This window comes from Hirundo rustica, chromosome 7 (assembly GCF_015227805.2).
Source record: "Hirundo rustica isolate bHirRus1 chromosome 7, bHirRus1.pri.v3, whole genome shotgun sequence".
Classification (NCBI taxonomy): Eukaryota; Metazoa; Chordata; class Aves; order Passeriformes; family Hirundinidae; genus Hirundo; species Hirundo rustica.
This window is the reverse complement of record NC_053456.1, coordinates 22,978,324-22,996,151: the sequence shown is the minus strand read 5'-3', so window position 1 is coordinate 22,996,151 and position 17,828 is coordinate 22,978,324. Positions and strand designations below refer to the sequence as shown.

Below are 17,828 nucleotides of genomic sequence, written 5' to 3'. Positions count from 1 at the left end.
GTGAACACAGAATATACCATTAAATTGTATCTGATAACTAGACCTGATATTTCAGTACTGGTGAGCTAGTACTGATATTTCAGTACTGCTGTTTGGATCCTATTTATTTAGTGACAAAAAAAAGAAAGCTGACCAGTGCTCTTGTTTCAGCATGGTTATTTTTCATATGCTGCTCTGTATGCTCATTCATTCAGTGAGAGTTGCCTGCAAAAGCACCTCTATATATGCCTTGCACAAGTTAGGAATGTGTCTAACTAAAAGCAAAATAACTGAAAAGTCTGTCCAGAATTATGGAGACTTTTTTTCTTTTATGTTTTCTATAGATACAAAGTGAGTTACAAAAAAGAAACCGGGGAATGCAAACTTGAAATTTCCATGACTTTTGCCGACGATGCCGGAGAATACACTATTGTTGTTCGTAATAATCTTGGAGAAGCTTCTGCAACGGTCTCCTTACTAGAAGAAGGTACATTTTAGATTTGGGAAATGGGGACAATATTTCTTAAAATTAACTTCAAAATGAGAAAACAGATTTTAAATTATGCTGCAAACTATTAGCAGCTTAGTTTATTCAGCTCAAGAGACAGAAAGGGAGATCTGGTGGCTCTGCTTCTGCGAGAGAGAGTACCTGACATCAGGCCCTTGAAGGACTTTGCTCTTTGCTAGAATGTGTAGCTATTGGGATCTTTGTCTGTTGACATGTTAAGTTTGTAACAAGATGAGATATTCAAGGAGGGATGTGGAAAAAGAAGATTAATCAATTAATGGGTTGCTATCTTAAAGGAAAATAAGCTAGTTTAATTTTTTAATTTGTCCTGTAAAAATGTACAAAAATTTTCAGGAGACAGAAATTTTAAAATAATTCCTGCAGATCCTTCCGCCTTGAAAACTAGGACACCTAAATAGTACAGGCAAACCTCTCCCTGTTTATAAAGCTCATCTTAATACTTCAGTCTTTGCATTTTGTTGATGTTTGTATTTACTGGCTAAACAGATAGAAAATCTGCTTGAATCACCAAAACCAGTAAAATAAGTTTGTACTTGTTTTCTCTGTTCAATTCAGTGAAAATAAAAAAAAATTATCAAAATTAATCTCTTCTCAATTCTTAGCTGATTACGAAGCCTACATAAAATCGCAACAAGAAATGATGTACCAAACTCAAATGACTGCATATGTACAAGAACCTAAAGTGGCTGAGGTAGCCCCACCCATTTCCTATGGTGACTTTGAAAAAGAGTATGAGAAAGAACAAGCTCTAATTAGGAAGAAAATGGCAAAAGATACAGTGATGGTCAGAACTTTTGTAGAAGATGAGGTATGTCTATCCCTTCATATTAATTTTCGGTACTGACATTTTGCCATACAAATAATTTATTTTCAAAGTCATTATTTGACACAGAAATCTAATGGTCTTACTTTTCTATATAGGAATTCCATATTTCTTCTTTTGAAGAAAGACTTATCAAGGAAATTGAACTCAGAATTATTAAAACTACCTTACATGAACTTCTTGAAGAAGATGGAGAGGAGATGATGGTTGACATTTCTGAATCTGAAGCTGTAGAAGCAGGATTCGAGTTAAGATTAAAAAATTACAGAACCTTTGAAGGGACAGGAGTTACCTTCCACTGCAAGACATCTGGATATCCATTGCCAAAGGTAACCTCAATCTGTATAATTTTTTTTTTTTTTTTTTTTTTTTTTTTTTTTTTTTTTTGGTAAATCATGTGATGCTCTACTTGAAAAAAAATCCCTTAACATCTCATTGTTAGACATTCTACATTCTGCACAGGAAACAGCAACTCTCAAAATAAATCCGGTCTTGTGGTTTGATACCAAGCTGGATTTTCCTTTTGTCCCTTAACAGGATAAAAGGAAATAGGACTAGAGTTAGGTTGGTTAGCCAGTTCAGAGGTAGGTTGGATTTACCAATTGAGTTGTCTTGATACTGAATACCTCTGAAGTAGCTTAGAGCAGTGGGGAACACAGTAGCAGTCTAGTCTAGGTTACTTTGATCTTCATCAAAATGGGCTATATATCTGTTTCTAGCGCCTAAATTCATGTTTCAGGTTGCTATGTAAACATCTTACACTAATCTCACCTATTCCAAGTAAAAATGTTCATGTTTAACACATATATGTGGGCTGTGATGTTTTTCAGCTGAAAAACAGCAAGTTGTAATATCTTGTGTGTACAAGTCATTACTAGATCTTTGTCTTTAGGAGACTTCACAATAGTTCTACTATTTCTTTCCATGTAGGTGGCATGGTACAAGGATGGCAAACGTATAAGGCATGGAGAGCGCTACCACATGGAACTTCTGCAAGATGGCAGCGCCACTCTGCGTTTACCTGTTGTTTTACCTGAAGATGAAGGAATTTATACTGTCTTTGCCAGTAATATGAAAGGAAATGCCATTTGCTCAGCAAAGCTCTATGTTGAGCCAGTTGCACCTACAGCAACTCCAGGTTATATGCCAGGACCTGAAGTTATGAGAAGATATAGGTAAGTACACGATAATATAATGTTATGAGACTTCAATCTGCTGTGATAGCCCAAAAGGTCATTACAGAGCAATTAAGTAAGCTTAAGCTGCTGGCGTTTGCATACCTCTGGAAAGGTTCTAAACACTGTTTTCATGACTCATATAGATTTATGCGCTTTTTGTCTGATTTCCCCTTTTAATGAGCAGTACAATTCCCAGAGTACGATCATTCACGTGCATTTCCAGCCAGAGTATCTGATTTACAAGCTCAGTAACCATATTTTTTGTTAAAGTGCTCACATTTTTGGAAAAATATCTACTACACTTGGAGTTTTAGTGTGGTGTGCAAGTATTTTTTCCGTCCCTTGAAATAGCTGTATATCAATGACAGAAAAAATTAAGCATTGCCATGTTCCTTGTTCAGTCTCCATATACATACACACCCATGCCCAAATGTACACAGGATTGCACTACCTTATTTTGATCTGTGCACTATCCAAAACCCAAAAATTTCTTTGGCAGTAGTGTATCCTCAAACTACTCAGTTCTACAAACTCCTGTCAAAAACCTAAATAAAATTGACTACAAATGAAAATTATTTTTTTCCCAATTTCTCACATAGATAAATTGGCTAAACTCTTTAAAATAAACTACGAGAAAGGCAAAGGTTGAAATCTGTTTATCATGTCAGTCCACTGCTATGATATTGCCGTACACATCTGTCTTATCTTTTCCTTCCAGGTCTATCTCTCCACGGTCTCCAAGCCGGTCTCCTGCCCGCAGTTCTCCTTCTCGTTCTCCTGCCCGGAGATTAGAAGAAACGGATGAAGGCCAACTAGAGAGACTATATAAGCCAGTTTTTGTGCTGAAACCGACATCATTTAAATGTTCACAGGGGCAGACAGCACGATTTGACTTAAAAGTTGTTGGCAGACCTATGCCAGAGACATACTGGTTTCATAATGGTACATCAGCCTCATTTTCATGAATAAATAATCTTATTTTTAAAGTCTTTTATTTCTTGTTGAGACTGTTTTGATTGCAACTGTTTGCTTTTCATGTGTATCTGCAGGCCAACAAGTGATTAATGACTACACCCATAAAATCGTGATTAAAGAAGATGGTACTCAGTCATTGATCATTGTCCCTGCAATGCCTGAAGACTCCGGAGAATGGGCTGTCATTGCTCAGAACAGGGCAGGCAAAGCTTCAGTCTCAATGACACTGACTGTAGAAGGTATCTTCTGTATTTTCTATTATATTCCATATATCATGGGGTTTTTTTAAATCAATCTGATGAGTGTTTCTTTTTTAAAACTATGGCTGTGTCATTTCCTCTTGTGATAATTTACATTTGCTCTTTCAGCTAAGGAAGACCTAGTCAGACCACACTTTGTGGAAAGGTTGAGAAATGTCAGTGTGAAGGAGGGCTCTAGACTGGAGATGGCAGTGAAAGCTACTGGTAACCCTAATCCTGACATTGTATGGCTCAAGAACAGTGACATCATTGTGCCCCATAAATACCCCAAAATAAAGTAAGGATTTTTATTATATTTAAATCAATTGAAATTTCTCCTTTTCCTTTTCCTCCTCCTCCTCCTCCTCCTCCTCCTCCTCCTCCTCCTCCTCCTCCTCCTCTTCCTCCTCCTCCTCCTCTTCCTCCTCTTCCTCCTCTTCTTTTCAATACTTTGTATAAATTAAGTAGTAAATAACCACCATCCTACAAAAAGCTTCCTACAGTTTCACAGAAGGGGTTCATTAGGGGCTTTTGCATTGATACAAGGATTACAGATATAAAATACCTAGCAGGATTTGCTTATTTTCCAGCCTATGTTTTCATGCAGTTTCAATTCTGCAAAGCCATCAGAGATTTAGTGAATTTACCTCTGTCTCTGATTTTGAAGACCTCTGTAGGCAAAACTGCCACAGAATTAAGACTGGTTTTCATTACTCTTCCCTGTTTGGTTCTTAGGCACTGCATTCTCAAACACGAATAAATATAAACAAAATGTCTCTTACCTCCAGAGATTTGCCTTTGGAGGCTTTGAATTAATTTGGAAGCAGGGCAAAAATGAATGACTAAGGGAAAAAATAGTTAATTTTTTTTTTTTCCCATATTTCAGGATTGAGGGAACCAAAGGGGCAGCTGCCCTTAAAATTGAATCTACTGCCAGACAAGATGCTGCATGGTATACTGCTACTGCTATCAATAAAGCTGGGCGGGACACTACCCGCTGCAAAGTAAATGTTGAAGTTGAACACACAGAACCTGAACCAGAAAGGAAATTAATAATTCCAAAAGGAACTTACAAAGCCAAGGAGATTGCAGCACCAGAGTTAGAACCTCTCCATCTGCGTTATGGTCAAGAGCAATGGGAGGAAGGAGATCTCTATGACAAAGAAAAGCAACAGAAACCATTTTTTAAGAAGAAGCTCACATCTTTAAGGCTCAAACAATTTGGACCAGCACACTTTGAATGCAGGCTTACACCAATTGGCGACCCAACCATGGTGGTGGAGTGGCTGCACGATGGCAAACCCTTGGAAGCAGCTAACAGACTCCGCATGATCAATGAGTTTGGATACTGTAGCCTGGACTACGGGGTAGCCTATTCCAGAGACAGTGGAGTGATCACTTGCAGAGCAACTAACAAATATGGTACAGACCATACATCTGCTACTCTGATTGTGAAGGATGAGAAAAGTCTTGTGGAAGAATCCCAGTTGCCAGAAGGCAAAAGGGGACTCCAGCGAATTGAAGAGTTAGAAAGAATGGCCCATGAGGGTGCTCTACCTGCTGTTGCTCTGGACCAAAAGGAAAAACAGAAACCAGAAATCGTTTTGGTTCCTGAACCTGCAAGAGTCCTTGAAGGTGAAACAGCACGATTCCGCTGCCGTGTGACAGGCTATCCTATGCCCAAGGTCAATTGGTACCTCAACGGACAGCTCATCCGTAAAAGCAAAAGGTTTAGACTCCGTTATGATGGAATCTACTACCTGGATATTGTGGACTGCAAATCATATGACACAGGAGAGGTGAGAGTCACCGCAGAGAATCCAGAAGGCTTTATTGAACATAAGGTGAAACTTGAGATCCAGCAGAGGGAAGACTTCAGATCTGTTCTTCGTCGTGCTCCTGAACCCAAACATGAGCCTGTAGTTACAGAACCTGGGAAACTTCTGTTTGAGGTACAGAAGGTAGACAAACCTGCAGAGGCAACAACCAAAGAAGTGGTGAAGCTGAAAAGGGCTGAAAGAATCACTCACGAAAAGCTTTCAGAGGAATCTGAAGAGCTGCGTAGTAAATTCAAGCGCAGGACAGAAGAGGGCTACTATGAAGCCATTACAGCTGTGGAACTCAAATCTCGCAAAAAAGATGAATCATATGAAGAAATGTTAAAAAAGACGAAAGAAGAACTTCTTCACTGGACCAAAGAGATCCCAGAGGAAGAGAAGAAAGCACTTCCTCCTGAAGGCAAAATCACCATTCCAACATTCAAACCAGAGAAGGTGGAGCTTAGTCCAAGCATGGAGGCTCCCAAGATACTTGAACGAATTCAAAGCCAGACTGTAGCCCAAGGAACAGACGTACACTTCCGTGTGAGAGTGGTGGGAAAACCTGATCCTGAATGCCAGTGGTTCAAAAATGGTGTTCAGATTGAAAGAACTGATCGTGTGTACTGGTACTGGCCTGAAGATAATGTTTGTGAATTAGTTATCAGAGATGTGACTTCTGATGATTCTGCCAGCATCATGGTGAAAGCAGTCAATATAGCTGGTGAAACTTCTAGCCATGCTTTCCTGTTAGTACAAGGTAATTTCAATTCTTTTGCTCATCCTACTGCTCGTCATAGTGTTTTAAGTCTGTTTGATCAGTGCACTGTTGATTGTTATATACTGTTTTGCAGCCAAGCAGTTAATCAGCTTCACCCAGAAGTTACAAGATGTTGTTGCTAAAGCAAGAGACTCCATGGCAACATTTGAATGTGAAACATCAGAGCCCTTTGTCAAAGTGAAGTGGTTTAAGGATGGAATTGAGATTCATTCTGGAGACAAGTACAGGATGCACTCAGACAGAAAGGCTCATTTCCTTTCTGTATTAACAATTGATATGTCTGATGCTGATGACTACAGCTGTGCACTGGTCGAAGATGAATCCATAAAAACCACTGCAAAGCTTACTGTTGAAGGTAAGAAGAATACAGCTCAGTACCGTGCCATACTGTTGTAGTGAAATCAGCTTCAGAAAGAAACAAAATTATTTAAACAGGCATCTAACACCCTACGAAATTTTGAGCTGCTTTCATACTTTTGGAATCCTTTCATACTATGAAAGTTTAGAGATGTATTTATGGAAAATGGTTGCATTATATATATTCCCTTAGGCTCATTCAATAACAATTTTTTTTCTTCAGGAGTAACTAATCAAGCTTAATCACAAATGTAATTACTTGCCTTTAGGTGCTGCAGTTGAGTTTATTAAAGAACTTGAGGATGTTGAAGTACCAGAATCCCTCTCAGGTGAACTTGAATGTGAGGTTTCCCCAGAAGACGTGGAAGGGAAATGGTATCATGGTGATGTTGAACTCACTTCTAGTCTTAAGTATGTGATTGCATCCCGCCGTGGTCGCCAGATCCTCACCATTAAAGATGTTAATAAAGATGATCAAGGAGAGTATAGTTTTGTTGTTGATGGAAAAAGGACTCAATGCAAACTTAAGATGAAACGTAAGCATTTCTTATATTATCTAGATACTATAGATTTTCTATATTATAGCATTTATTATAGCTATATCATTGTACCCCGTAATACCTTAATGTTCAATATTCTGCCTCTTACAAGTACTAATTTACTTCATTTAATTTTACAGCTCGTCCCATGGCAATTCTTCAAGGACTTACTGATCAAAAAGTCTGTGAGGGAGATATTGTGCAACTTGAAGTCAAAGTCTCCCTAGAAAACGCAGAAGGTGTCTGGATGAAAGATGGCCAAGAAATTCAATCAAGTGACCGTATTCACATTGTGTTGGATAAACAGTCACATATGTTGCTCATAGAAGATGCCACAAAGGAAGATAGTGGAGCCTACTCTTTTAGTGTTCCTGATCTTGAGCTGTCAACCACTGGACAGATCACAGTGTACAGTAAGTCACTATGATGATTTTGAAGGTTTTGATTTTTGGCTCCTTTTTTTTTTGATTTTGTTTGATTTTTGGCTCCTTTAGGATTACTTTTTAAAGGCATAGTTTTTCTCACAATGAATATTTTTGTAACTTGGCAGGTGTGGAAATAGTAGTGCCTCTAGAAGATGTTCACGTAATTGAAGGGACAAAAGCCATCCTTGAATGCAAAGTTTCAGCACCTGATGTGTCCTCCTCCAAATGGTACCTGAATGAGAATCAAATAAAGCCTGATGAACGTGTGCAAGCCGTATGTAAAGGCGCTAAACAGAGGCTAGTGCTCACCAGAACCCATGCATCAGATGCAGGACGTTATAAGCTGATGGTTGGCAAAGTGGAAACAAGTTGCAATGTCACAGTTGAAGGCTGGTATCTTTTAAGTTGCACAGCTCTTTGTGAAATAATTTCTTTGAAAAAAAATAGTGCAAATGATTAATAAATTTATAATTTATTCTTTTTATAGAAATTGAGATTATTAGAGGTCTTCATGACATCACCTGCACTGAAACACAGAATGTGTCCTTTGAGGTCGAGCTCTCCCATTCAGGGATTGATGTAATTTGGCATTTCAAAGGCCAACCCATTAAGGCTGGTCCTAAATATAAAATTGAAGCACATGGCAAAATATATAAATTGACAGTGGTGAAGATGATGAAAGATGATGAAGGAGAATATGTCTTTTATGCTGGAGAGAAGAAAACATCTGGGAAGCTTATAGTAGCAGGTTAGTAGGGTTAAGGTCCAAAGTTTTTATTTCACTGTGATTTAGTAAGTACCCAGTGGATTTAGAGCATTTGTGCTGTTCCAGTGGGAGTTTGTCTTTAATTTATCCTTTTTTTTTTTTTTTTAATATTCTCCTTGCCTTTCCCCTTATCTTTGTAACTCGTATAATTTGAATTCTCAAATCTTTTAAGTGTTAATATATTTTTCTAGATCAGAACCACAGTATGAAATGCTGTATTATGCTTTTGATGTAATTAATGTTAAAAAGAGGGGGTTTTGTCCTGTATGTTTTCATTACACGTGTGCTGATGATAAAATAAAAGAGAATAACTAGGATAGAAATAAGAAACATATTTTTGTAATGTTCAGGTCATATTCCATTCCTGATTTTAAGCAGAGCTCAGAATGACTATGGGTATTCTGCAAATTAGGGCAAAGAATTCCAGCATCTACTTTTTGTTTCTCTATGGGGGAAAACTGAACAGCAACACAACCAAAGAACATGCTTTTTCTTCCCAAACAGGCGGTGCCATTTCAAAGCCTCTCAGTGACCTGACTGTGGCCGAGTCCCAGACAGCTGTTTTTGAATGTGAGGTGGCAAATGCTGACTCAGAGGGCCAGTGGCTACAAAATGGTAGACCATTAGCTACAACAGATCAGTACCGCGCTGAATCTGATGGTGTAAAGAGAAGGCTTGTTATCCCTGCCACGAAACTGGAAGATATGGGTGAATACAGCTATGAAATAGCAAGCTCAAAGACAACTGCCAAACTGAAGGTCGAAGGTCAGTTTTTTGTAACTAACTGATGTCTTTGAGACTTATTTCAGCATCAGTCACTATGACTTGGACCAGGCCTTAAGACACAAGCAAAACAAAATAAAACAAAATTAAAAAAAAAAACAAAAAAACAAAAAAAAACCCACAACACTGAGCCTATCCAACAACAACAACAAAAACTAAACAAACAAATCCACAACTAACCAACCAACCAACAAAACAGAGAAATAAAACCCAAAAAAATCCCAGAAACCAAACATTTCTCATGGATGCTATGAGTAAATCTTCCTTGCTGTGTTCCCAGGACAACACTTTGCTGAAAACTGTATACATTACTATATGCATAAAATCAAGCATGATAGTTCAGTATTATTAAAATTAATGTATTTACTATAGGTTTTAATTTTGATCTGCTTTGTCAACTATTTTTTTCTATTTTCTTCCTCTTTTTTTTTTTTTTTCCCCTAGCTGTTAAGATAAAGAAAACACTAAAAAACTTGACTGTGACAGAATCACAGGAGGCAGTTTTCAGTGTAGAATTGACCCATCCTGACGTGAAAGGAGCTCTATGGATTAAAAATGGTGTTGAACTTGAATCAAGTGACAAATATGAAATTACAGTGAAAGGAACGGTTCACACACTGAGAATCAAACACTGTGTTGTCACCGATGAGTCTGTTTACAGCTTTAAACTTGGAAAAATAGGAGCAAATGCCAGACTTCATGTGGAAAGTAAGCCATTCTGGTTTGAATATTTGCTGTAATGTGTGCTTTAAAATTCAAATCATGCACAGTGATGAATATTGCTAAATTTTTTTCCTCAAGCTGTCAAAATCATCAAAAAGCCAAAGGATGTGACTGCTTTGGAAAACGCTGTTGTCTCGTTTGAACTGAGTGTTTCCCATGATACTGTACCAGTCCGGTGGTTTCATAAAAATATTGAGCTTAAGCAAAGTGATAAATACAAGATGATCTCTCAAAGGAAAGTTCACAAGCTTATGCTGCATAACATATCTCCCGAAGATGCTGGGGAATACACAGCTCTTGTTGGGCAAATTGAGTGCAAAGCAAAACTGTTTGTGGAAAGTAAGTATTGAAAGTTTGTAAGAAAGTAGTTATATGAATTGTTACACCAACACTGAGCAACTTGACCTGACACTTCATAGCCTGTTACCCTTGTTTTTTTGCAGTCTTCCAAACATACTAACTTTTAGAAAATTCTCTCTTCTCTTTTTTTCCCTCCTTTTAGGCATACACATCACAAAGACCATGAAAAATATTGAGATCCCTGAGACCAAAACTGCCTCTTTTGAATGTGAAGTTTCTCATTTCAATGTGCCTGCTGTCTGGTTGAAAAATGGTGTGGAGATTGAAATGAGTGAAAAGTTCAAAATAGTTGTCCAAGGGAAACTCCATCAGCTCAATATCATGAATACAAGCAGTGAAGATTCCGCAGAATACACATTTGTCTGTGGAAATGATAGAGTCAGTGCTACCCTGACTGTAAAACGTACGTAAAAATTAAATTAACCGGAATATTTTACAGTTACCAATAATAAGTCCATGTTAACACATGGACTTAATGAAATTCTGATAAAACCAGCAGACTGTGGAGGGTTTTTTTAATAACACTAAGTAGCCTCAATATCGTTCTTTAAAGAGATTTAGAAGTGGTGAACCTGAAAATCAGATCCTGTGATCTTTTCTTTAGGCCAACATGCCTAAATGTCAGGTCACTGTACGAGACCAAATTTGGATTCCTATGTCATTCAGTCGTTGTGGGACATCTAATTGTAATACGGATTCTGAACATAAAACATACCTTTTAATGTTTCCAAAATTGTCTTAAAGGAGTTGAGGTATCTCTAATCTGGTTAACATGCATTTAAAATAAAGTTAAACAGAATGGAAAAAAACAAACCATGTCCATTACTTTCCTTTTAGCCATCCTAATTACCTCCATGTTAAAAGACATCAATGCTGAAGAGAAAGACACAATAACATTTGAAGTAACTGTTAATTATGAAGGCATCTCATATAAATGGCTAAAGAATGGCATAGAAATAAAATCAACTGATAAATGCCAGATACGAACAAAGAAGCTTACGCACTCCCTCTCCATAAGGAATGTGCATTTTGGTGATGCAGCAGAATACACTTTCGTTGCCGGAAAAGCAGCTTCATCAGCCACTTTATATGTGGAAGGTATTTTCTCTCTTGATTTGTATGCTTAGTGATTACTAGTGGCTTAAATAATATCACAGCACTCATTCTACTTTTTTTCTGCCCTAGCTCGTCACATTGAGTTTAGGAAGCATATTAAAGACATCAAAGTGGTGGAGAAGAAGAGGGCTATTTTTGAATGTGAAGTTTCAGAACCTGACATTCAGGTCCAGTGGATGAAGGATGGGCAAGAACTCCAGATTGGTGATAGGTAAATTACTGCTTCTACACCACATTAACTTTTGGTGTGTGTTTTCCTCCAGGAAATACCTAGCTCACTTTCTTTTCTGATGTGCCCAGGATGAAAATTCAGAGAGAGAAATATGTCCATCGTCTCATCATTCCTTCCACAAGGATGTCTGATGCTGGTCAGTACACTGTAGTAGCAGGTGGAAACACATCCAGTGCCAATTTGATAGTGGAAGGCCGTGACATTCGTATCAGAAGTGCCCATAAAGATATTCAGGTAAGGCCTATACAGATGCATAAATATTTCATAGATTTGTCACTCAAAGAATAATGCAAGGGAAGAGCAACAATATCTAACCATCAAGCGTCATAGCACAAAAATCTATAATCATAAGGTCAGAAACTTCACCTAGGAACCTGGAAAGTGAGACCAGAAGAAAAACAATATTACTTCTATTATTTATTCTACTTTTTCAAAGGTCATTGAGAGACAAAGAGCTGAAATTGAATTTGAAGTCAATGAAGAGGACATTGAACCACAGTGGTACAAGGATGGTATTGAGATCAATTTCCAATACGAGGAAAGATACAAGTATGTGGTGGAAAGGAGAGTTCATCGAATGAGCATCTTTGAAACCACTTACTCCGATGCTGGGGAATATACTTTTGTTGCAGGACGGAATAGGAGTTCTGTTATTCTTTATGTGAATGGTATGTGGCCCCACAACCAATTTTTGCCTGTATTTATTACTCAGTGGTTTTCTGATTTTTGTATGGCTTCTCTGGAATTCTGACCCTTGAAAGAAAAAAAAAAAATTCATAGAGACAGTCTGGAACACTACCAATTTCCTCATGTACATACATGTCTATTGCCCTACTGAAGTAGCTGGCTAGTGGATGAAAATACTATAGCAGTTCTTTTCCCGTGGTATTTACTTAGATCAGAAAATTCTTGAGCATAAATAAAACTACTTTGTTCCCATGGACAGATGTGCCTTTCCAGAGTGATCAACCTAGCAAATCTTGGACATTGTTGGAGTCCAGGGCTTCCCTTTGGCTGCCCTGGAGGGTCAGGGACCTGGACAGGGGGGTCTGGGACGCCAGCCCAGAGCCCAGAGGGACATTGGCTTTGATCCCAGTCCATGGGAAAGGCTTCCTGCACTGTGGGAAGGATTGCAAGCCTCAAGAGTGTGAAAGATAGTAGTTTAGCTTATCACAGTGTGAGAAAAGAGTAGGTTTGGGTTTTTAGTATGGAAGTGAATGGGGGCAAGACGGAGGATTTGGGGCGTTGTCTCCTGCTTCTTCTTTCTTCTTCCCTCACTCCATTTTCTGCAGTGACAGTGGCACAAAGTAGTTTAAAGAGATTGGGTCAAAGTAGGGATGACCTTTTTAGTATCTAAGTGATAGGTATTGGCAAATAATGATAAATAAAGAATACATAGCAATTAGTATAAGAGATAACGACTGCCCAGTCCGGGAGGAGTCACCAGATGCCTGAGCAGCTGCACAGACCTTTGTTGGGCACTGAGAAAATTGTAAGATAAGAAACAATAAACAACGCGTGCAACCTTGAAAAATCAGAACCTGAAGACTCCGTCTTTTCCTTGCATCTGGCTCAGAGCTTTGCAGAAGGCAAAAAGACTCTAAAACCACCTGAATCTCGGAACAAAATACCGAGAGGACACATTTTCTCAGAAACACTGACACCAACACAGCTAGTTACGTTAAGGCACTTGCTGCTAAATCATCCCCCCTGTATTATATATAAAGGGTGATTTTCATGGGCACAAAAGATTAGGAATAATAAGGGAGTTTGTTTTTTTTGTTTAATTCTTTGCAAATAGTTTTCAATCACTGATAATATCAATAATGAGATTTCTCTTTCTTTCCTTCTTTCTCCTATCTCTCTTTGCCACCTCTCTTTCCCCCAATTTTCAGCTCCAGAGCCACCCCAGATTATTCGGGAGTTAGAGCCAACTACTGTGGAGTCTGGCAAACCTGCCCGCTTTTGTGCTATTGTGTCAGGGAAACCCCAGCCCAAAATTTCCTGGTACAAAGATGATCAACAGCTTTCTCCAGGTTTCAAGTGCAAATTTCTTCATGATGCACAAGAATATACTCTATTGCTGATTGAAACTTTCCCTGAAGATGAAGCAGTGTACACCTGTGAAGCAAAAAATGACTATGGAGTAGCTACAACTTCAGCTTCACTTTCAGTTGAAAGTGAGTTTCCCAAGCTCATAGCAATGATTGTGAAATGAAATATAAATTCTTCATCTTTAAAAATCACTTTTTTTCTCTCTTTAGTCCCAGAAGCTGTCTCTCCCGAGCTAGAAATGCCAGTGTATCCGCCTGCTGTCATAATACCACTACGTGATACTGTTACATCTGAGGGACATTCTGCTTGTTTTCAGTGCAGAGTTACCGGAACAGGTGGGTTTAATGAAATCCTGTACATCTTTCCATCTCTCAAAATTTTTCATCTTGAACTTAGAAGAAAATTCAGCAATACATTTTCTTGGATGAGTCTTCCCTAGAAGTACAGCTACTTGATACACACGCGTAGCCAAGTGTTACTGAAAAGTTTCAGTTAAGCATGTCAGAGGTGTCATCAAGCATGGAAGTTTCAAACTGTCATAAATATATTGAGTGTTTCTAAAAAGATCTGTTTCTCATAGTTTATCTCTGGAAAGTTCTCAGCATTTTAAATGCTAACTGATGTTGGAAAACTGTCAGTGAGGAGAATGTAGAGTTTCATGAGAGAAAAGCAGTGCTGTGTCAAATGAACATGATGAAATTTCTGAAGACACACACTGCCATGTCCTTAACTACACTAACTGACTGAAACTGTGATTCAACCTTTCTTTAATATTTCTGAGTATGATTCTGCAGACACTATACTGGGGTTGCTCTCTTTTTCCTAGCATAAAAAAAAATGTGCTAATTGTCCTTTTAAGTGTAGATTTTACTCAAATAAGTTTTTTGTTTTGTTTTGTTTAGATACATAGAATGTCACTCAGCAATTAAAATACCTTTCTTTAATGCACAGCCAAATAAAGCCACTTTTTTCCATTTAGAAAATGGTCGTGAGTGTGACTGCTAATAAAATATTCATATACTAAACTGCAGAGTAAGATGCAGTTCACAATCCAAAGAGTTTAAAATAATTTCAAGATAAACAAAACTCCAAATTTAAAAATAAACCTGAGTGACAGGTCTATAAAAATTAATATAAATTTGTTATACACATATATATGCAAATATATATAATTTGCATTACCATCCCTTGAAATAAAACTCCAGTTGTTTTGTTTTTGTTTGGGGTTTTTTTGGGGTTTTTTGGTTTTTTTTTTAAGTTTTGCAACAAATCTGGTTCTGCTGCTAAAACTCAGAAAATATATGTTGGAAATTCTGGCCCACCCTTTGTGCAATGCATGCTAGTGCATTTTTAATAATACCTTTTTTTAAAAATAATACTGCATTTATGTGAATGTGCAAGCTCCTTTTACCGCACTGAATATAAGGAACCTTTCATCTAGGTCACCCATCATAGAATCATTCAGGTGGGAAAAGACCTCAAAAATCATCAAGTCCAACTGTTAACCCAGAACTACCAAGTCCAGAAAAAAACCATGTCCCTAACTGAGACATCTGCATGGCTTTTAAATACCTCCAGGAACCGTGACTCTACCACTTCACTTGGAAGCCTGTTCTAATGCTTGACAACACTTGCAATGAAGAAATTTTTCCTATTGAAAATTTCCCTTATTGAATACTCTATCCAAATGGATTTTCACTCCTCTCACTTGTGCTATAAAAACCTTCTATATTAGGTTAGGTAACACATTATTGCAAATACAGTTGTTTAATGGTCTGCATGGTGCAGCTGGCTGCTAAAAACACTCTTCTGATAACAGTAATAGCACACTATTTGAGGAACAACATGATTCGTGATGTAATACAGTGACGGAGAGCAAAAGCTAGTCCACTTCAATTCTTTTCTGAGTCTACAAGAATCTATACAAGTAATATAACATTTTATATAGGAATATATAAATCTTTCTTGAGAAATATGACAAGTAATATTTGCAGCAAAAAGAGGGAAGGTGCTATGCTTAGAAGAAGAATGTTCTGGTTTAATTTCTTAACCTGACTAGCTCAAGTTAGATATTTTATAGCCTGTTAAATCATGCAACTGTAGCAAAATCACATTTTTAAAAAGATACTTTCTCTGATTTTATTAGTACCAAAATATTTTTATTTTTTTACAATAACAGAGTTAAGGAAGAATAATTTTTACTCAATAATATGTCAGCACCAGAATCATTTTTCCCATACAAATATTTCTGGTGCACAAATCAAAATCTAAAGCAACAAGTAGGTCACTTTCCACTCATCATACTTTACCAGAATCATACAAGACACATTTAAACTTAGATGTTTGAGTTTAAGATTTTCGAATGATATATTTATAAAAATAGTGTTTACTTGCTAGTATAATATCATAATTTAAACTTTTTCTTTTTTCTTTCTTTTGCCTGAGCAGATCTGAAAGTGTCTTGGTACAGCAAAGAGAAGGAGATCAAGCCGTCACGGTTTTTTAGGATGACTCAATTTGAAGACACTTACCAGCTGGAAATTGCTGAAGCTTATCCAGAGGATGAAGGAATCTATACTTTTGTGGCTAGTAATTCTGTAGGCCAAGTGACCAGCACTGCTACCTTGAAGTTAGAAGGTACACTGTGCCAATAAAGAAGTTGTCTTGTTCAGGTCATGTTCCAAAAACCATCTTAATATACACTGATACTTATATGTGAGTTGTTGTCTGTCATGTTGTCTTTTAACTCAATTAATTGCCACCATTTACAGTGTCCACAGCACACATTTATGTCTCCAAAATACATGTCATGAGCAGAAAAATGTATTTCAAGATTTTCTCATGTTCCATGCCCCCTTTTCATTTACTCTAGTCTTAGAATCTGTCATGCACCAAAGATGGTAAAAACCTTCTTTCTAATGGAACCCTTTTGCTTACACATCTTTTGATTTGCCTTGTGAAGACAATCTAGTAGGAGCTTTTTTATAAAATAAATTACTTTGAAAGTTTTGAAAAACATCTCAAACAGAGGTACGTAACAGGCACTTGGGCAACTGAAAAGAAATACTTCACATTCATATGAATTGATGAAACATTGATCAAAGTTTAGAGAAGAAATACTGTTTGGAGAAATTGCTGTTCTATATTTTCTGTGATACTATTTAACCATAAATACTTTGTTTTCTTTTTGCAATAGATTTTATAAATGATGAATGAAAGTAATTCATGCTGTTAAGTTAGAAAAAAATCTTGAATGAGAGAAAATTCATTGTAGTGCAGGGTAAGAAATTAAAAGTTGGCATGCTTCTTTTCAGGATTTAAAAAGGTTGAAGAAGTTACATCAGAGTCCCCTTGGCATGTTTCTTCATCTGTTTCACTTAAGGAGGAATCTGTTGGCCAAAGGCCCACCTTTATCCAGCCTATTTCAAGCTGCAGGGTATGCAGCGGGGAATCAGTCAGATTTCAAGCTAGAGTCTCTGGCAGGCCCAAACCAAAAATCCAGTGGTTTCATAATCAACAACTCATGTTGCCAAAAAAAGACTTAGTTTTCCACTTTGATGAGTCTACAGGCACAGCTATACTGATAATAGTAGATGCTTTCTTAGAGCATGCTGGCCAATACTCTTGCAAGGCAAGAAATAGTGCTGGAGAAACAACTTGTACAGCTACACTTACAGTGACCGCAGAAGGTAAAGCCCCATTTTTACTTCAAAGGGATTCAATTTGTTGCATACCACACTTTTATGCTGTTACTAATTTTTTCCTTGTTTCACACTTTTTCTTTCACACCTAACTTTAATAGTACCCTTGGTAACCTGTCCACTCTCATTTCTTGTTTTTAAGCTGTAACATTAGGAAATTTTCAAGTGTGTATCTCAACATAGGTCAGAGAATAGAAACACTGTAATGAAGGCATTCAGGATTTTAAAACATGCCATTCAGTGATCTTTATAGCAGTGACTGAGGTATTTTGCACTATTCTGTAGGGGGGGGGGGGGTGGAAAGATAAAAAAGAAAATACCTCCTTTTAGAGTGCCATAAGTTTCCAATACTAAAATGGACTACTTTAAGTGAAAGAAGAGAGAAGCACCAACTGAGTATCGACTGCATGATTAGCTTAGGCATCACTTGTCATTCATACTTGACACATA

At 37.5% G+C, this 17,828-nt stretch overlaps 1 protein-coding gene across 1 annotated transcript in view; it reads left to right on the top strand.

Moving 5' to 3' along the window:
- Positions 1–17,828, top strand: part of TTN (titin) — a 242,806-nt gene that overhangs the window by 20,097 nt on the left and 204,881 nt on the right. Inside the window, 24 exon segments of the mRNA XM_040069199.1 lie at positions 324–466; positions 1,111–1,316; positions 1,430–1,660; positions 2,262–2,506; positions 3,228–3,451; positions 3,559–3,723; positions 3,853–4,021; positions 4,610–6,300; positions 6,395–6,676; positions 6,948–7,214; positions 7,358–7,630; positions 7,768–8,031; positions 8,130–8,390; positions 8,913–9,173; positions 9,636–9,899; positions 9,993–10,253; positions 10,417–10,677; positions 11,112–11,372; positions 11,460–11,601; positions 11,691–11,856; positions 12,059–12,290; positions 13,518–13,802; positions 13,887–14,012; positions 16,126–16,314. Of these exon segments, the coding sequence (XP_039925133.1) occupies positions 324–466; positions 1,111–1,316; positions 1,430–1,660; positions 2,262–2,506; positions 3,228–3,451; positions 3,559–3,723; positions 3,853–4,021; positions 4,610–6,300; positions 6,395–6,676; positions 6,948–7,214; positions 7,358–7,630; positions 7,768–8,031; positions 8,130–8,390; positions 8,913–9,173; positions 9,636–9,899; positions 9,993–10,253; positions 10,417–10,677; positions 11,112–11,372; positions 11,460–11,601; positions 11,691–11,856; positions 12,059–12,290; positions 13,518–13,802; positions 13,887–14,012; positions 16,126–16,314 (6,869 nt within the window).